Genomic DNA, 20,935 nt, shown 5'->3' on the forward strand with positions numbered 1-20,935 from the left:
TCCTAGATACCTGACCTTTCATTTGGAGGCACATCTTTAGCTACAGTTATTTCCCTAGAGTATCCTTCTACCAAACAGTTTTATTAAAAACTGACCAATAATTGAACTCTGATTTCACTACCTAAGTGCACTAAAGGCTTGTTTCACCATTTAAAATTCTGCGTTCCCCACCCCACGATTTTGGCAGCTCCGCCCCCCCCCCCAAAAAAAAAGAAAAAGAAAAAAATCCGACCAACTGCTCCTCAGTTGTGATGATCTTTTGATGAACCTTTGCTAACTTAAATCCTATAGAAATAGGCTGCACTGGTAAAGCGTCATCTTTTTTAAACTTCAAAATTCATTTTGACTGCTGGCAGAAACTTCCAGGTGGCAAGATTTCCTTTCCAGACCCCCTAAAGCATTCGTGGAAATGCTTTCGGAAGCCGAGAATCCCTCCAGTCCTCGTGTTTCTCCATAAGGGGGCCAGACGTGAAGGGTTCTGGGTTAAAATCACCGCTGGTCCCCAGCGCTCATCACCGAGCAATGCTGCTCAAACTGCACCCAGCCAGGCCTCCACTGAAGGGTTCCTGATGCTCCCCGTTACAGGAAGCCCCCGGAAACCGGATTTTCCAAACGCCCCGTCCTCCCCCTTCTTCCTCAGACAGCATCCCCGCGTGGAGGGGCGGGGCGGGTCAGGTAGGCTCAAGCTCCCGCCCCGGTTAGGCTGCCAGGATAATTCCCCTGGGCTTCCGCGGACTCCTTCAGGGGGCTGGACTCACCTTCGCGACAGAGCCCCATGACTTCGCGGTTTTTCCCAAACTCCTTGAAACTTTCGTCCAATTCCGTCCCTAGGAGATACACACACACACAGGAGGAGACAGGCAGGTCAGTGGCCGGGAGTGTGACGCACGCCCGCTCACGCACGCACGGAGTAGGTGCGGGCACCTCCGCGTTCCCGACCCGAGCGATAGCATCTCTGCCCCCCCCGAGGGGGCGGGTCACGGGGCGGGGGAGGGGAGAAGGGTCAGGGGGACTGGGTAGCGGGGGCGGGGGTGGGGGGCGGAGCGGGGGGCAGAGGAGGGCGTGGACACTCACCGTCCTTCCCAGGAAGTTTGGAAGCCTCGACCCACAGATTCCACGACTGTCCCAGCATCGCTTCGGGACTGGGCAGGGGCCGGCGCTCCCCGACGGTCGCCATTGCGGCGGCGGCCGAGGTGGAGGCGGCGCCGGGGCCGCCGTCCTCCGGCCGTAGGCGCCGCGGCGGCGGCTGCCGCTGGGGCTGCGGAGGCTGCTGCTGCTGCTGCTGCCGGGCGGCCGCGGCCGCTGCTCCGCCCGCCGCCGCCGCCGCCGCCGCTCGGCGCGGCTCCCCCCTGACGTCATCCGCGGCCCGCTCCGACATTCTTTCCGCTCCTACAATGTAACAAAAAAAGGGGGAAAAGAGTCGCGCGGGGGCCGCTGTTAAGGAGGCGCCGGGAGTTCCGGCGGCGTGCGCGGCCCGCGGGCCGGGTGGGGCGCGCTGACAGCGCCCCCGGCCGCCCGGCCCGCCTCCTCCCGGGCCGCCCCCCGCCCCGGGCGCAAAGTCCGCGGCGCGAGCTCGCTTTCGCTTTCGCCTCCGGCGCCCCTCGGGGGAGGGGACGAGCGCCGGCGGCCCGCCACCGCGGCGCGGGCTCCCCAGCCTGCCTCCGCCTGCCGAGCCCCGGCGCCCCGGGCTGCCCGCGCCCCGCGCCCCGCCGCGACAGGGAGGCCCGAGACGCGCCCCCGGCCCTCGGGCTGCCCACCCTGAGGCCGCTCGCATCCCCGGGCCCGGCCCGGCGGCCCCGCTCCTTCCTTCCGTCCGCGCGTCCGTCCGAGCGGCGGCGCCCGGCCGGCTCCCTTAAGCGGAGGCGCCTCCCGCCGCCTCCTCCCCCTCGCCGGTCCCTCCCTCTCGGCCCGCTCCGGCGAAGTTTGCACGTCAAGCCCCCGGAGTGGAGCCAGGGCGAAGTCGGAAACGCGGCCACCTACGGAGGAGCCGGCCGGCCTGCCGGCCCCGGGGCACCAGCGGGAGACGTCGCCGTCGGGCCCTCCCGCCCGGGGTCCGGCCCGGGGCGCAGGGCCCGGTTCAGGCAGCACTTCGCTGTCTGCTCGCGGGCGGCCGCGCGGCTGTCAAAAGCATGAATGGGAAGCCGCCGCCGAGCGGACGCGTAGCGTGGAGGAAACCCCCGGCAGGCGAGGAAATGCGGCCCAGGTGTGGTCCCAGGTGCCGGCCCTAAGCCCACCGCGGGAGGTCACAGCGTGCTGCCGGGGTGGTTACAGCGTGCCCCCGGGGTGGTTGAGCTCGTCCAGCCAAGAGGAGACCATGAAATCAGTGTAAGATGAAGTGGAGGAGAAAGAGACGGAGGCGAATCCGTTTACGTCTTGGAGACACTACCCCAAATTTCTCAATTTCCCTTTCCAATGCTTCTGGAAGTGATCCATTCACCTTGCCCCCCCCCCCCCCCCCCCCCCCGCCCAAGAAAATCTAATTTAGTTTTAAATCAAGCTGTTGGTTTCTCCCTCGTTATGACTGTCTTTGCCTGGGCAAGGCGGGAACCTATGGCTTGGGTGAATGTACAGCGTTCCTAGAAAATACTGTTTTCTGTTAGATATTGTTCACTACATTAAGCACTGGCCCACAAAATCTAGCACCCTGCCCCAATACACGCACTGCACGCAAAGCTTTTGCTCCACTGATGGGTTAAGACGGTAAAATAAAGGGCTACTTAATGAACTAAAGCACCTGAAGTACTTGAAACAGTAGCAGACCACATCAAGCACTTTCAATAAAGTCTTCTTATCATTACTGGTACTTCAAACTGATGTGAAAACCTGTAGCCTGAAACAGAAACAATTATTTTAGTCATTATGTTTCACAGAGCAGTAATATCAACACTCCTGAGGCATGTGTGTCAGGGGCAGCTTGTTTAGAGGTGCTTCCGTTAGGCGGGGAAAAAGCGGGCTTGCTCCTGTTTTTTATCTAGAACATCTGGTGTCATAGAAGTGGCCAACTTCTCTGCTAAAGAAACAAAGTCCAACTCTCAGAAACATAAAAATGCTTAAAGAAGAGTACAAATAAGGAAAGCATTATTGCAACCTAAACTCAATGCAGGGCTCCTGCAGAAAGTGCTTGTTTTAGGTTCAAATTTTAAAGGCTTTAGTGAAAAAAAATAAAAACAAATACACACACATATAAAAATGAGTTTATTTTTTAAACGTTTAGAAATGTGTGTAAGTTTTTTCCTGGATTGCACGCAAACAAAAGTTCCGAAAAGTGAAACTATGGATGCTTCCTGTCCTTATCTAAGGAGCAGAATAAAACAGAATAAAGATAAAAATCAAATCATTTCTAAAGCTTTAACTTCCTACAAGGGCATCAATGAGGGAAAAAAAATGCACAGGTAAAACATATAATTCCCTTGGTAATAAGATTCCTAACTCTTAACTAAGGCCCTCAATCTTGGACCAATTTTTCATTCATCCAAATCACTAAAAAAATCTGTAGAATTACAGAAATATATAAAAACACCTAACTTCTTGGTTTTCTGAGATTAAAGGACAAAATTTATTAATTATTTTGCATTTTGTAAGTCTACATTTAAGGGAAACAAAAATTTGAATTTTATGGCATTTGGAGCTGCCATTAAAAAGAAAAGCTTAGGGCCACCCAGCTATATAGGTACAAAAGAGAGCTTGCCTTTTGAGTACAGCCCTTCTGATCCCTAAGAGTACGAGTGAGAACAAAAATAAGGGGAAGAATGGCAAACATGAAGTACAGTCCTACTTCCTCAATACACTACTTGATTTCCCTCTTTTTACATGTGAAAATACTTCAAGATTCACTAATATGGCTTCAAGCCAACAGGGGTCAATATGGCAATTTATAATACTTCAATTTCTGTCCTTACTCCTGTTTCGTACCCTTTCCCCCCTTTTTTTGATTGGTTTAATAAAGAAAACACAACAGGGCTTAAAATAAAAAATACTAAATATCCTCTTAGCATTATGATAGTTATTAGGAGAAACTGTTACTAACAGCAGCTATAAATTACTGGGCACCTACAAGGTGCCAAGCATTGCTGTGGGTTATCTTTTTGCATTATTTCTTTTAATATTTACAATTGTGTAAGGTAGGAGTTGTATTAGTTACTATTTACAGATAAAAGGAAAATGAGGAAGGGCTCTGGAGCCAGTCCCTATGAATTTTTTCTGGGTTCATATACTGGCTCTTTCACTTACAAACTGTGTAACATAAGCAAGTTACCCAATTTGCTTGAACCTCAGTTTCCTAATCTGTAAAACAGAGACAAAGCCAGGTTTCTTCTCAGGATTGCATAAAAAGATCCATGGAAAGTACAAAATAACACAAAACAAACACTATAAGCAAGTTTCTTATATCACACTGAGCAATTCAGATCAATTCGCATCTGCGACATGTATTACCAAGTTGAAGAAGATGCTGAGCACCAAGAGAATGACAGACGATTCCTGGCCATCTCCCTACCAGCTCTCTTCTGCTGCAGCCAATGCATTTTACCACATTCTCTTCACCCATGAGAAAGTCCTAACCCCTTCCAGAACATGCAGTTTCTGATATCCATAGTTGGTCTGGATTTCCCAGTAGTTTGAATGAATCACCAACAAAAGCCAAAACTGCTAGCTGAGAAAGTATGGTGGTCTGATACTCAAATTTGGGCAACATTTAAAAAGTGTTCTTATACAAAGGGCACTCCCTATAAACAAGAGTACGACAGAAACTCAAACTCTTGGTTGTATAATAAAGAACCTGATGACTTCTTACCTAAACAACCCTCCTCTGCACCCCAAAAATATTTTAAAACATGAACAATACAATTTACATTCATTTACTCTAATTGTTTTCATATAATAGTGCTCCTTGTATGCTATCAATCCGTTCTCCTGCCAGTGTACTTCTGATGATGTCTTACAGTTCTGAAGATCTTCAGCATCTGTCTGCACAGATCAGTGATGTGTTCTGTAAAGTCTGAGTAGTGAGGACTCAATTTATCAAACAGTTCCTGCTTGCCTACCACATACCAGGCACTCAGCTAGGCACCAGGGTGAACGCACCATAGTAATTTCGCTGAGGACATGAGAAGAATGAGAAGTAAGGGAAATTTTTTAATTCATCAAAATGCTCTTATGGAAAAAGCTGTCACCACCAATTAAACTGTATGTGGCTTAAGAACTAGGCCGTCAGACGTGAAATGCTGCCAAGTTCTGAGCATTTCATCCCTTCCAGGGATGTATTTAAAAGGTGGCCTTACTTCACCATCCAAATTTAGGGATGTTCCCAGTAGGTGCCAAGGGTAACAAGGTCTCTCTTTACAAAAAGGATTCTTTGCACAGCAGATTCACTTGTAAAATGCTTTGTTCAAAGGCCAAAGGCATCATTAAATGCGAAACAAAACAAAACAAAAAAACAAAAAACCAGTCTTTAAATTTGGTTTAATGTAAAATGGCTGAAACTGTCCAAAACTTTCCTAAGATGCAAAACCCCACATAATCAGCCTTTTTATTTGGAAAGAATCACCAGTCCCAATACAACATTTTAATAAACTTGAAAACCAGCAACTACAGTATATTTTTGTGTGCAAATTACAGGGTTGATAACAGAGATTCTTCATCATCAACCCTAAAGGATTGCAGTCATTTGAGTAACAAGAAACTCGGAACCACTGAATTAGGAATGTGTTGCCTTGGGTTTCTTTATTTCCTCCTAAAATTGGCTGTGCCTTTATTCATATCCCATCTGCCTCCTCTGACCACACCTCTCTCTTTCCTTCTTTCTTCTCCAGACAGAGCCCAGGGCTCTCTTCTGCATAAGGGGTATGGCAGGCAAGGCCCCTCCTTAACTGTGCTCCCTTCTAGTGAAATACCTTACAGCCTGTCGTGAATATATCAGTATTCCAGTAGGGGGAGAACAGTGGAAGAAATTGAATTCATCAGCTCAGTGGCTAGAATTGCTGACAATCAAGTGCAAAATTAGGAATAATAAGGACAGTTGCAAAAGTGGAGACTAAAAGGTTAAGGTAATTATCTTTTTGAAAACTTAACCTGTACACGTAGTCATTCTATAAACTGTGTCATTTGCCCAAAAGTTCAAAGCTTTGAATTTCTGGTTTGTTTTCTTAATCATAAGTGTGTAGCTACGTACAAATTCTCCCAAAGAACCATTCACTGGTAATAGTAAACCACTTGAAAATTTAACAAGAGCGAAAGAGAAAAAATTTAAAGACAGAAAATTTCACAATATTCAAATTTAAAGAGAAAAAATTTAAAGAGAAAACTTAACAATACACATATAAAAGGTATTTACATGTAACTTTAAAATGAATAATGCCCAAATGTTTCTAGGAATTTAATACTGGCTTGTAATTTTAAATGATTGACAAATTTCATTTAAAATCTTCCTTTAAAGCCTTTAGGTTAAAGAGTTTTTTTTTTTTCTTTTTCTTTTTTAAATAGAAAGGATTAAGTTATAGAAAAGGAATGGAAAAAATAGCTAAATGGACTAACATTTAGCTATAAAAAGAGGCTGACTATAGTCACAGTTCTAGTGTACTGCCTCAGATGCAATAAAATGCAAAGATTAAACACACTGTTAAAAATAATTCCCTATGTCACCTTTGTACCAATCGGCTTTCACTGAAGTGACGGTAAGTATCACCATTTTATGGGCCCAGCAGTTAAGAACATGTGTTCTAGAGGCAATATGCCCAGGCTGAATCCCAGTTCTACCGCTTATTTACTGTATAACTCTGGGCAAATTTTAACTTCTCTGTGCCTGTTTCCTCATTTATAAAATGATGTAAAACAGGACTATTGACTTTATAAGGAATATTAAGAAAGTTAATAGTGCAAAAGTACCCTACCCTACAGCTATCATTACTAGCACCGTACCTGTCACATAGGAAGCCCCAATTCTAATCTAGCCATACGATGCTGTCAGATCATCCTTGCAGGGTAAAGCATGGCTTCAGTTGTGTCAGTCCTTGCTCTAACACTTTTAGGGGCTCAGCAATGATGACTGAACTCAATAAAAAACTTCTCTCCTAGCACTCCAGGCCCTCTACAGTTGGCCCCAGGCCCAGCTCCACCACAGTGTTCCCTCTTGCAGGTGTCCTATAGTCCAGCCAAAATGGCCAATTCCTCGCTTGGAATATGCGCCCCCTCCAGATCCCAGCTCTCAAGCCTTCGTTCATACAGGTCCTACTATCTGTAATACTTCCTGTTAATTCTACTGTTCAGTCACGTCTCCCCTCAAGTTCTGTTTCCTTAACAAAATCTTTCCTGATCTCTCACACTAAGCTCACAGGAACTCATCCCCACTTCTAAGTCTAAATCTAAATCTAAATCTAAATCGGACTTCCTGGACTGGGGTTACGAGCATATGCCCTGAAATCAAGGTGGCAATGAGATACATGCTTAGTCTCCCAGGGATTAACAGTTTGTATTCCCAACATAAGGGTGTCATTTGGAACATGGAACACACCTCCTCACAAACCGTAAGATGTGTGGTGGCCAGGTCCCCATGCTGGTCAGCAACATGCCTCTAGGACTAACAGTGTAGGTGTGTTAGTACAAGAAGGACGGAACAACACAGCTTTTCCATCCCCCCTTCTGCAGCAAAGTTTCAGCCCTAAGCAAAGCCACAGATACAGCAAACACAGCCCCCTCACTTTTCCACATTCTTTGCGTACACCCTCATCCAGGAGCCCATCTGGGTTTGTACTGCTTCCCCAAAGGCAGACTGTTCCACAAAGGCTTGCATCCCCTTTCCACCTCTAAAGCAAAACCTTCCTCTTCTTGGTACAGACAGATGGCATGCCAATTTAACGATATTTCACTAACGTGTGAATGAATCACTATCAATGATTATAGTTCCCTGTCTTCAACCCCCCAACCCAAACACGTATTTTCTCATACAAAGGGAGAGACCTGAACTCAAATGACGTTCTCTATTTCAGGGTCCCTAAACCTTTCTTCCCAGAAACACACAATTGATTTACACCCATGGCCTCTCTGATTTTATTTATTTTTTTTTTTCAAGATACAACTTTTATACACGTTTTATTTGTTTGCTTCTACCATCAGAACTGAAGCTACTGACTGTCGTTTCCCTCAAGTAGGGAAAGGCCTCTCTGGTTTTAAATGGCACCACCCATGACTTAAGGCAAAGTGTCAACCTTTCACTGTAACCTATTTAAACCTCTCTTTTGACCGACATAAAACCTGCAGGACCCAGAGACCTTGATCCTCTTCTCCACTTTCTACGGCATCCTCCTCTCCATCAAACTGCTCTAAGTGAAGGAACTTCAGGAGTCAAAAGGTGAACCAAAACAAAACGACTACTGGTCAGAAGTCTATCTTTGCTGCTTTCCAGAGCTTTTTGCCTCCACTTCAGAAAACAGGTATTTTCACAAAACATTAGGATTTTTCCAAATGGTTTCTGAAGGAAGTGGCAGCACAGCAGCAATCACAAGTGGACGATTAGAAGGCTGGAATCCAACTTACCAAGTATTTCTGAAAAAACAGGGCCAAATAGGTAAATTGGACTTCATCAAAATTATTAAACTTTTGTGCTTCAAAAAACACCTTGAAGGAAGTGAGAAGAACCCACAGAATGGGGAAAACTTTTGCAAAGCCTATATCTGATAAGGGACTTGTATCTGGAATGTATAAAGAACTCTTACAACAACAACAACAACAAGACAAATAATCCAATTTTCACAACGGGTAAAGGATCTCAATAGACACTTCTCCAAAGGAGATAATACAAATAACCGACAGGCATATGAAAAGATGCTCATCATCATTTGTCATTAGGGAAATACAAATCAAAACTGCAATGAGATACCACTCCACACCCGCCAGGATGGCTAGTAAGGAAATAGAAACAAACAAAAACAGAAAATGACAAGTGTTGGCAAGGATGTGGAGGAATTAGAATCACTGTACACTGTTGATAGGAATGTAAAATGGTGCAGCCCCCACGGAAAAGAGTTTGACAATTTGACAGCCTTTTGAAAGGTTAAACCAAGAATTACAATATGATCCAGCAATTCCACTTCTAGGTATACACTTAAAGAACTGAAAGCAAGGACTCAAAGAGATACTTGTACACCAATGTTCATAATGGCACTGTTCACAAAGCCAAAAGGTTGAAGCAATCCAAGTGTCCACCAACTGAAGAATGGCTAAATAAAATGGGGTACAGCCAGCCAACAGAGTAATATTCACCTACTCAAAGGAATGAGGTACTGGTACATGCTACAACACCGATGAACCTCAAAAACAAAGTAAAAGAAGCCAGACACAAAAGGCCACATATTATATGATTTCATTCATGGGAAATATCCAAAACAGGTAAATCCATAGAAACAAAGCAGGTGATTAGCTTCCAGAGTCCAGGGAGAGGGGAGGATAGAAAGTGACTGCTTAATGGAAACAATGTCTCCTGTGGGGGTGATAAAAATGTTTTAACCTATTGTCAATATACTAAAAGTGATTAAAGTGGTAACTTTGTGGCATTTAAATTGTATCTCAATAAAGCTATTTTTTTTTAAGTCAGCATTAAAATTTGGAAAACTTCACACAAAATTCCCGATTGATTTCTCTTGAAAAACCTCTATGATCTCACACCACTGGCCACAAGGTCCCTCATAACAACCACCAGTTTGAGATGAAGCTGGTCCTGAAGCCTATTTCTGCCACTGCCTAACCAGGGACCATAACAAGACACGTTTTGTCTCTGCCTCAGCTTCTCTGTAAAAGGAGGACCAAAACAGTTTCTACCTCATCAGGTTGTTACAAGGAATTAGTGAATTACTATGCTTAGAAGAGCACCTGGCAAATTGTAAATGCTCATTAAGTGTTAGCTACTTTTACATTTTATGATACCTCATTTTCTTTGTAATAGAGATAAATGGCATTTGCTTTTCAATTTTTTTGTTGTTGTTTTTACAGATGAAAGTCTAGCATATAATACAGCAATCCAAAACAAAGAAGTAGGAAGACAACCAAGATGTAAATTTTTTAAAAGTAACATGCAAAATACTATGCCTAGTATGTGCCTGCTTATTGAAAATGTAATAATGATGATATAAATCTATGCACAGAAAACAGTCCAGATAACTCTGGACTTATGGGTAGTAGGGAGAGAAGGAATGTAATTAAAGGGGCTTTTTATTAGTGTTTATATAATGTTTAATTTTTTTCCAGCTTTACTGAAGTATAATTGACACATAAGATTGTGTGTGTTTAAGGTGTACAATGTGATGATTTGAGATACTTGAGACAGATATTATAGATATGGATAGGATATATATATCTCTCTCTCAAAACAATTACCACAATAAGGTTACCTGACATATCAATCACCTCACACAGTTACCTATTTTTTTTAATAACAAACATTTATAATCAGGAACTATAAGCATATTCTTTAAAAGATGAAGAAACTCTAAATTAATTTTGTTTGAGACTTCCACGAGATTATCATAAAATTCCATGAGGTGAGCAGCAATATCACAGACTGAAAGGCCACTTATTTTGCTTTGAAAACCAAATCAGAGCGGCTGCGATTCCCAAAGCACCAATCTCTCTTCAGTTTCCTTCTTACTTATGGAGTCTACACTGCTATGTTTTACAGCTGCCAACAGAAGAGATTCTAAACTGCTTGCCTGGCAATCAACAACTTTCACTATCTGACTCAACATCTTTTTTTTCTAGTTTTATCATCCATCATGCCCCCTTACAAAGACTCCACTCAAGCTAAACAAGACATAAAATACACATCTTTCAAATACTTTTTCACGTGCCACCCTTATTTTTCAAACTGAGGTAAAAGTCATGTAACATAAAATTCACCATTTTAACCATTTTAAAGCATACAACTTAGTGACACAGTACACTCACAATGTGGTGCAATCATCATCACTATTTTGTTCTAGAACATTTCATCACCCAGAAAGGAAACCCTGTACCCGTTAAGCAGTCACTCCCCATCTCCCATCCCTCCGCAAACCCCTAGAAACCACATCTGTTTTCCTTCTCAATAGATTTGCCGATTGGGGATATTTTATAATGTTGAAACCATACAGTATGTGACCTCGTGTGTCTGGCTTCTTTCGGTTAGCGTAGGGTTTTCGAGGGTCACCCACGTTGGAGCACATATCTGTAATTTTTCTACCTTATGAGTGAATAAAATTTCACTGTGTGGCTATGTCACAGCTTGTTTATGCATTCATCAGCTGACAGACGTTTGGACTCTTCCCACCTTCTTGCTACCGTGACTAACTGCATGCCATTATCTTTTCCCTCCCTTCAGCTTCATGTGCGAATCAATATCAAGCTTTCATGTGAGTTTCAAATCAACGCTGACCTTCCCCAGCTTAGCCTGGCCCAAAGTCCTCACCTTTCTCTGACTTTCTTTATCACGTCTATACCCAAGATAGCAAACTGTCGCCACGTGGCACAACCCTACAGACTTATTTAGGTTGACTCAAATTGTTTTCTTAAATTGCTAACTTTGAAAAAAAATCAAGAAAAGTCATTAAAGTTAAGATTTCAGTTTCCTTAAAATTTGAAATGTCTGGGTTATTTCAATAACCACAGTCATTGCTCTCACTGCTTTTACCCTTGCCCCCTATATCCTATCTCAATGTAGTGGCCAGTGGTTTTACTAAAACCGAAGTCAAATCATTGCATTTACTTACTACATTTGCTATCTATTATGTTTCTTGTTTTCAAAGGTAAGTGCCACAATGTCAGGGACTTCTGTCCCTCTGATTTACTAATTAATCCCCAGTGCCCAGAAAAGCACAGCATGTAAGTAGGCACTCCATTAGTATTTGCTGAATGAATTTTGGGCCTACAATCAGCTGGCACTGAAAAGGTAAGCCCTTTGAGATTAGTCGTAAATTTAATAGTTTCTCATAGTTCTACCTGGTCCATTTCATTCCTCCACGTCTGATCCCTGCAGACTTGACTTTGTGATACTTCTTTACCCCTCTTGTCATTGGCTTCCTGGTATCCTATCTGGCTTTTCATCAGAGTAGTTTTCAAAAAAGGTAAGTCATAATTGTAGCCTGTGAAAATCACCTCCTGTTCTCTTTTCCTCCTCGAGGACAATTCTTCTGCACTTAGTAGAAGCTCAGTAAACGGTTATGGACTGAAGAGCTCCTCTGGCATTTCTGCCAAATATGTTTCCTCTCTACCTTCCCCTCCTGCCCCTCATACCCCACCACTGCCAGTTGATGACCGCCATCTAGGAAAGCCCTGCCTCTCTCTTCTCTGGCACTTTTCAGACATTCCACAGTGAATATCATCCTTTGTGGTGACTCTGATGATCACTGAAAGATACCTCTATATTGCTGGCCTTTCAGCTCTGGGCTGGAAGATTTTAAGGGCCTATTCTGAAGGCTGAGACTTCGAAGCTGCCCAGTCCCGTGTTCTTCTAAACACCTTAACAAAACTGCTACATCTTTCTAGAAGCTCCTGTTTCTGTTTGATCACCATCAAAATGTTATCTTTGCAGATCCATGTTCCCGTTGTCCAAAACGTTTCCACCTTTGCTAAAGATGCCTAAAAGCTGACTGAGGCGTTGCATTTGTTGCCTAAATATGTAAGTTGATCAGTTTCAAAGGCTGAAACTCCCTTTGTCTTTCCTGTTTGGATTCTGCTCAGTTTTATCCTTCAGTGATTCAAACTGCATCTTCACTTGAAAGCCCCCCTCATTCTTTTCAGAAGTAGATAGGAGCATGGATCTTTTTTTAAAAATAAAAATTCCTCCAGGAATTTTTCTTCTTTTTCACATCATAGGAAACTTCCCACCCTCCTCCCCAAATAATAAATGACAATTGTGAGCATGTAGTGAGAAACTCAATTCATGGTGGCTGCTCTTCTTGTAATGATGTGGGACTGCTCATGAACACAGGGCTTTCTGGCAGGCCGGGCAAAGGCACTGTGCCCAGAAAGTGCACCTGAAGTATTCCTGCCTGCTTTTCAGTTTCCTTAGGATCTCCCCCGCCCCGAACAGCTGGGTCTACATTGCTTGTAGAGAAAAGAAAACAGGAGTTTGGAAAAGTGGAACAGGACAAAACACAAGAGCACATCTCCAGACAACTTAGCAGGAAAAGGTGGATGTAGAGGTATTCCAAAATTCTTAATGAATTTGGGGGAGGGAAGGTTATTTAGCAGATTTTATTTTGACAAATGCCTGAAAATATTGTACTCTGAATTTCACTGTCATTTCACATTAATAAGATCATATTCAGGGTTATGCTTAAACTTGCAGATCTTGCTCAGATACCTTAAATTTTAAAAAATTATCATCCTTTGGTAAAACTCAAACAAACTCCACTATAATCAGAGGCACTGCAGCATTTATTCAGCTGTGCTATGTTGAAAGAGCAAGTTACCTTTTCTTTGGAGGGCAGGCCAAAAATCCTGATCGATTTACCAGTGGATCTTCATCTGCTGTGACTGTAGAAGCTCTTTCTGCTTAATTTTGCTCAGACCTACAAAAAAAGAAAAGGGGCAAAGGAATGAAACGATGGATAAAATGAATCAGAAATCTACAATCTCATTAGTTGCCAGATGTCCCAAAATTATTATATGTGCTTTAAAATGTCAAAGTGTTAAAATTTGAGGCACTTTACCAATTTTACAACAAATGTAATTCAATTTTTTTTTTACAATGAAGTTAATTGACTATATTTATACAATAAACTAAGAACAAATGACTATTCAATATGTACATAGAGTCAGCCTCCTGGGGCCTAAAATCATTGTGTGTAATTTGCCTCTAATGAGTTTTCACTTAATTTTTTAAATGGCTATTCAGAAAGCCTGCTCCTATGAAACCTATCAGAATCACAGATTTAAACACACACAACACACTGAGTGAGAATATTATTCGGAAAGCTCTGTCTTTCATCATTCAGCAGTGTATAAAAGCAATTCATAATAGTACAAACAGGAAACAAAGACTCAATTAAACCATCTTCCTAAAAAGCACAAAGAAATTACTCATTCCCTTATCTACATATTTTTATACGTATGCATGCATACATATTTCAAGTAGAGTGTGGGTACTATTCAAGTTAATTTGGGGAGGAACACTGAGCTATGGAATCAAGGGATTGGAATTAAGCTGGTTTTCGAGCTTGACATGCAGCAGGAGAGAGAGAACAGCAAATGTGGGCAATGACACAGCTACGGAACACATGCTGTCAAAGTATAAAGCACAAGGCAGGCTGATTCCATATGAAAAATTCACTAGTAATACACTTCTCTTCCTCTAATCCTCACTGGCTATACACCAAGGTTGGGAGGCAGGAACGGTGCTTTGCTCAACTTTCATTTATTATCATGTACTTGAAGATGGCAAGCCAAATATTTCTATGGTTTGAGGTGCTAATAAAGTATTTTCCAAAGCCGGTGGCTGAAATTCGATGCCACGTTTGAACATTTATTCATAATTACCGTTACTGGCTTTTAAGTTATCCTGGATCACATCCTTCCCCTCTCCCTTTTTTAAACAGTTTGTTGTATTCACCCACGAAATGTTATTCAGCAATGTGATCATTCAGTAATCATTCCTACAATCTTTATAAGCCAGCTGTTTCTCTTTCTCAGATTTCTAATTGCTTCCCAGCCTCCTATCTTTTAAAAATTTTCTGCGATTTCCATTTTAGTGTTCCTTTTCTGTCTTATTTCCAATAAAAGCCACTATCTTGTTTAACATGTCTGTCCTGAGCCAAAATTCATTTCTTTGCATCCTAAACATTTTACAGCTATGCAAAATGACTCAAAGGAAGCTACGAATTCCCAGGATAGAGGCAGCCAATAAAGTCATTATGTTACAGATAACCACCTCTCTGACGGTGATTCCTTCAAGGTAGGATGCAGATGCAGATAGAACAACACCGGCATCATGTATGCTTGACCTTACTTCTGTAGGTCAAGCGAGTTTTCAGTTTTCCATCAGGACACTTCAGCTATATCTCCAAAGTATTCAAGGAAGTCAGATATTGAGTGCTATGAAATCTCCCCAAAGATAGTGTTTGCCTTTAAATGAACTCACTATTTACTAGCCTGGATACTGTAAAAATGCTTTAAGAGATACCCTATTCTTAGAGAAAAATGGTAGTGGCAGTTACTAAAAATAAGCGTTTAAAAATAGTAACTTTTCTGCTTAGGATAGGGGTCAGAAATCTTTCTTTAGTAGGGAAAAAAAAACTATCAGATGTTTGTATATATTCTTTCATTTTATCTTCACAATAACATTGTGCTCAAAAGAGCTGTTATTATGATCTATCTCCATTTTACTAGTGAGAAAACAAACTGAGAGAGGTCATAATTTGCTCAAGATTACCCAGTAAATAAATGGTTTGAAATTGGAACTAGAATGGAGGCCTTTGGTGCTATTTAGTTTCCTTGCCAGTACACCAAACTGCCTAAACAGCAACTTAATTTTGTTTTGCAAAGAGAAAAAGAAATAATTTAAAAGGAAGACTGGAGAACATTTTCTAACAACAGAAACAAAACCTGATAGCTTTTATTCACTCACCCCTTCTATGTAACAAGCATTCAATAAATATAATTTTTAAAAAGATTTTTTAAAAAATGACAGTCCATTAGAAGTGGGATAGGAGACAAAAACAAGAAGAAAGACATAATTTGAATGTTCTCCAAAGTCCTGAAAGGCATAAATTTAATTTATTTACCTTTTTTTTGGGGGGGGGGGGGGCGCGGGGGTTGGAGATTGTAGAAGATGCCTTTCTTCCAGGGTAGCTGCCTAGCCCATGGTGACCCTTTTTGTAAGCACCATATAAACCAATGCCAAGTCATGTTTGTACTATGGGACTCCAAACTCTTCTCTTGTTTTGGCCAAAGCTGGACACATGACCCAAACTGAGACATTCAATTCGTTTTCCTGAGAGCTAGAAATTGGGATGAAGAGGGTATACTCTGGTCTAGGCTGCAAGCTCTCCCATGTGCTCTCAGTCTCTAGGAAAAAGCCAGTCAGCAAAGATTGACGAAAGAACATGCTGCTCAGAGTAAATCAGCCCCAGGAGGCCCAGAAGCCCCAGAGGACAGAAAGGGAAACAATTTCTGCCCAGCGGGTTCGAGGGCCTTCCTGTCCCACATATAGTCTCCCAGAGGGCCCAAACACATCCTTCTGTAGGGTTTTAAGAATCCCGTGGACTTGTAGGGTAAATGGCCCCCCTTATTTGAGCTTAAATGTTTTGGAATTGATTTCTAATAACTGCAACAAAAATAATCTTGCTCAAGACAGTAAAATTTTTGTACTAAAAAAAATATAAAAGGGCAGATATCAGCAGAATTTGATATAAAAGAAGATCCTGTGGAATGCCCAAGGGTTCAGAAAAATCCTCTCATTAACTTTAAACAGTGAAAAGCCCACACTGTTGCATGGGTAGCATTATATTAACTTTAACAAAGAAAATGACTTATTTTCTAGGAGTAACACTTCTCTGTCCTTTTAAGACTCTGAGAGCCTTGCTGCAATTTAAGGCATAATCTGGATCACTTCTTGTTATATAATTGAGTCTATCAGAATTAAGCAAAATTGCACTAACCATGATAGAGGAAAGAAAATACAGACTAAACCAAGTCCTGTTTTTAAGCATAACAGTATATACGTTCTTCTTATTTCTTAAACTTTCTTAAATTCTAGGCAAACCATGGCGCTTTAATGTTAGAATGCGCTCCAGGTGCTTGCAGAGGCTATGAAAGGGAAGAGAAAGGGCTGGAAAGGTGGGCCCAACAAGGAGGGCAACATAGGTTTTGACATGATTCTATCTTCTAAGTTGGAGGTGAGGGAAGGCCGACTCCTAACTCTTCATCTCTTAAGAGAGGTTTACCCCAGCCAGTTCCTGTATTCAGTGAAAACGTGTGGAGCATGTGCCCCATGCCGGGTTCTGTGCCTTGCGCGCACCAGAACCAGGAGTGTATTTAGCAGTGTACTCAGTTAGGAGCTGCCTAACTCCCAGGTTACACATTTTTCTCTCCACTCCTTGACTCTCACTGCAAACAAAGACCATGGGCCTAAAATAGTTCACTTTTTTGTCTGCTTGGTGATCTTAGGGGGGAAAATGGGGAATTTGCTGCTAATGTTTAAAAGGTGGGAAGATTCAGTTAAAATTCCAAATTCCCACTTTCTCTTGGAGGGTTCAAAAATTTGGCCACTGAGGCCAGCTCTCCTGCACGCGGATAACTGGCTGATGCTGCATCGTGGGCTGCCTCTTGTCACTGGGCATGTATTTCCCAAAGTACACAGTTTGGCTACATCACTTATTTTCCTTCCAGGCCTGCCTCCTGTGCTCAGCCAAGCTTGTGACCCTGAGCCTTTGTTGTTTTCCTAAGTCTCTTCTCCCAAATGAGAAACCACAAACCAAAATTTGTAAAGCAGGTTACACTGTCAACTGTAGGCATACTCTGCAAAAATGTGATTTAACCGGGTCCCTAGTTTCCTCGTTCTCCTCCTACCCAAGTCCCACCATGCTTTCACCCTGACTGATTTTCTCCCTGGCAAAGCAAATTTAAGAATGAAACTGTATACAGTTGGCCCTCCTAACTGCAAGTTCCACATCCGTGGATTCAACCACTGCTGATCTGATCGGGCACTATGTTTATCATCTGCAGTTGGTTGAACCCGTGGATGCAGAACCCGTGGACACCATGGGACTGGAATGTCCACAGTGCAGTCCTGGAACCAATCCCTCACGGATACTGTCAAGTTTCTGCACCTACTGAACTAGAAGGATTGCTCTAAGGGTCACCCCACAGAACACCAAAAAAGAGTTTGAAAACATAACTGGTAAAGAGGGAGCTGAAGCCACTTACCAGGAAGGACTCCAGCACCTCTGGCCTAGGTTTCAGAGATACGTTTTAGTACCTGCAGTCAATCATGGGCTTTTTGCTCAGACCTAATTGCAAGTGCTTAGCAAGGCAAGAACATTCTACCCAGGCCCATGTTAATCTGAGTGGATGGGCAGCTGTCAGAGCCTGTGGTTCTGTGAAACTCCTCACAGAGAATCCTAACATTTTAAAAGGAGCCTCCATTTTCTGACAGCTTCTACATATCCTCACATATTCAGCCCCTCTTCTCTCCAAAGGGTTCAGCATAGCCATGCCTCACTCCCTTTGCCATTTTAGGCCTCACAGCTCTCCCATCTCAAGCCCCAACTCTCCCAGACTGCACTGAGATTAACTGGGCTCTCTATCCTTTTAGTTCAGGGGTCAGCAGGATATTTTTCCATCAGTTGTGACTACAGTACAATATTTCACCAGTAGCCTAGGAAAGAACCAAAAATATAATAAAATTCCCAGTAGTTTTCTAATTCGTCTGTGCAAAATCCTTGATCAAGTCACTGGGTTTACAGGTCGATTTACAGAAGCACACAAAAACAATAACAATAGTAGCAGCTGACATGTACTAAGCACTTACTATGTGCCCAGTACTATTAATGCATAGTAAACTCTTCACATGTATCATCTCACTCAATCCTCCCAGGTCTATGATGTCGGAACTTTTACTCCACTCCTTTAACAGCGATAAAACTGGGCTTGCGAGGAGAGGCCAATAGGGGGCAGACCTGAGGCAGCTGCATGCTCAGCTGAGTTTGTACCATTCCTCCCACTGCCACCCACAGAGCAATTCTTATCTCTGTTCCTCCACACCTGCTCTTCCCGCTTTGAATTCCTTTCTTCCTACTTTCCAAGAAACTCACCTTCCTAAGTGGGTTTCTTAGATGCAGGGTCTGTAACATTTCAACCTTGTATCCCCAGGACTGTTAATAAACGTCTGCTGAATAGAACTGAGTTAAAGGAACCGCAGGCTCTGACAGCTACCCATTTCACTCAAGTTAACATGCGCCTGGGTAGGATGTTCTTGCCTTGCTAAGAACTTGCAACTAAGCCTGAGCAAAAAGTAGCTGTTCTGGCATTTACCCTCACTCTTCCCTGACAGACTCGCCAATAGAACTCAACACTGACGGAGTTCCGGAAAGGAGACAGGAGAGGTAAATTACAGCCCAATACTCCTGTTGCCCTCTTCACAGAGGAATAAAAAGTCTGTGGAGTTGAATGGGAGGATGCCAGCCTTGGGGGGCAGAAGGGTTTATCCCCTAATATTCTGCCAGGGGAACACTAATCTCCGATTACTGAACTGGGGTTATAGAATTCTAAAATTCATATACTCAGTCAAGTCATTCTTTGCTACTCTAAGTGGTCCTTTAGTAAAGATGACAAAGAAATGAACAGCTACCAAGTATTTAGCTCTGAGGCCATACATATTATCAATAATAATAACTTTTACTGAGTGTTTACCTTGGGCCAGACCCTGCACTAAGCACATTACATGCCCAGTCTTGTTTAATCTTCACCACATCCCTATGAAGAATATAAGTGAGGAAACGGAGGTCTGTAGTAGTTAGATGGCTTGCCCAATGTCAATACCAAATAGCTTACAGCAAGGGCAGTGGCTAGTGGGACAAATGTGTATTTTTTATTAACAATGCTTGCAGGTTTTTTAAGTTCTTCTATCCTTCCTCTTGAAATAATGCCACCTAAAGGCAGGCTGAGTAGCCTATTACAAATCTCACTTTCTTCTCTAAAAGATCCAGGAAAAATCCCTCCTCTTCTATTAAGCCTTTCTAATTATTATTTGTGATAGATTGCCAATGCTCACGTAAACTCACATTCTCATCTTCCTGAGCACACAATCAGACTACATTTCCCAGTATTCATTGTAGTAAGGTGCAACCATATGACTGAGTCCTAAAGCGTGAATAGAAATATTGGGTGCCACGTTTAGGCTTGGCCCATACAAATCTCCCCGTCTTGATCCTCAATCTCTCATACCCTCTGCTGGTGGAATGGAGAAGGCTCCAAGCACCCAGAGCTGAGCAAAGCCACAAAATTTCACTCTTGAATGACTGGGTGAAGCAAGAGCCTGCTTGCCAACCCACACTGAGCTGTGACTGGAGTGAGAAATACACATGTACTTGTGTTAAGCTACTGAGGTTTTGGGTAGTGACAGCAGGTCAGCCTACACTAACACAGTATTATTGTTGTTACTACATCATCATAATTTTCATTATCAATGGCACAGCTATAATTTATTGAAAGTGTAGTAACTAATAGGCAATACATACCTATTTTATTCATTTCTCAGTATGCGGTAGGTATTATCTGCATGTTACAGTGACAAAATCAAGGGTCAGAGATCAATAATCATTTCCTCCTCCGAACATTTATAGCATTTACAATCTGAAAGATTTACTTAGTAATTAACTACGGATTGCTTTATTATACACATTGCACTGATAGGTTGAGTAGTTTTCACTCTTACAGTTAGTTGGTTTTTCTTGTGCTTACAACTTTTTTCTTTGTCTGGATAGAAAGATGCTAAAAGGAGGAGTAGATCTTACAGCTCTAAATTCTGTATTACTTCACACATTGTATAAATATACAAGTTAACTAATAGATATAGATTCTTTAAATTATCTCTATATATGTATATATGTGTGTGTGTGTATATATATATGTGTGCGTGTTTTGGGCCGCAGGCCTCTTAAGTATACCTGACCGAGAAAATTGTCTTATTCACTATGAAGAGTTACTTAGTATGCTGTTTACTTCAGATGTATACTTAATGAGTATCAGTAATGCAACTCTTCAATACTACAATTACACGTGTGAATGTACACATGGTAGGGTGGCTGGCATACATTCAATGATCAATTAAATGATCGTTTCCCTCCTCCTCCATTCCAATAGCTACTTTAAGTAGGGTCGCATGTTACGTGAAAAAAAAAAAAGAAAAATGTTGTTGGTAAATAGAGGCTGATTTTAATTACAAAAAACATTTTCCTATCCCAGAGGAAGA

The 20,935-nt window shown here is 42.4% G+C and overlaps 1 protein-coding gene across 4 annotated transcripts in view; it reads right to left on the minus strand.

Moving 5' to 3' along the window:
- The window catches only part of ATXN7 (ataxin 7), a 125,077-nt gene that overhangs the window by 84,407 nt on the left and 19,735 nt on the right, over positions 1 to 20,935 (minus strand). Inside the window, exons 2-5 of one of the 4 annotated variants that reach the window (XM_057704729.1) lie at positions 13,437 to 13,535; positions 2,735 to 2,830; positions 1,075 to 1,389; positions 759 to 827 (exon numbers count right to left, since the gene is read on the minus strand). In XM_057704729.1, the coding sequence (XP_057560712.1) occupies positions 759 to 827; positions 1,075 to 1,389; positions 2,735 to 2,765 (415 nt within the window). In that variant the 5' untranslated portion in view covers positions 2,766 to 2,830; positions 13,437 to 13,535. Of the gene's footprint in view, positions 1 to 758; positions 828 to 1,074; positions 1,390 to 1,757; positions 1,891 to 2,734; positions 2,831 to 13,436; positions 13,536 to 20,935 lie in introns of those variants that run through there. The other 3 variants (XM_057704731.1, XM_057704732.1, XM_057704733.1) reach the window with 3 other exon arrangements.

The sequence above is a fragment of the Hippopotamus amphibius genome, chromosome 13 (assembly GCF_030028045.1).
Source record: "Hippopotamus amphibius kiboko isolate mHipAmp2 chromosome 13, mHipAmp2.hap2, whole genome shotgun sequence".
NCBI lineage: Eukaryota > Metazoa > Chordata > Mammalia > Artiodactyla > Hippopotamidae > Hippopotamus > Hippopotamus amphibius.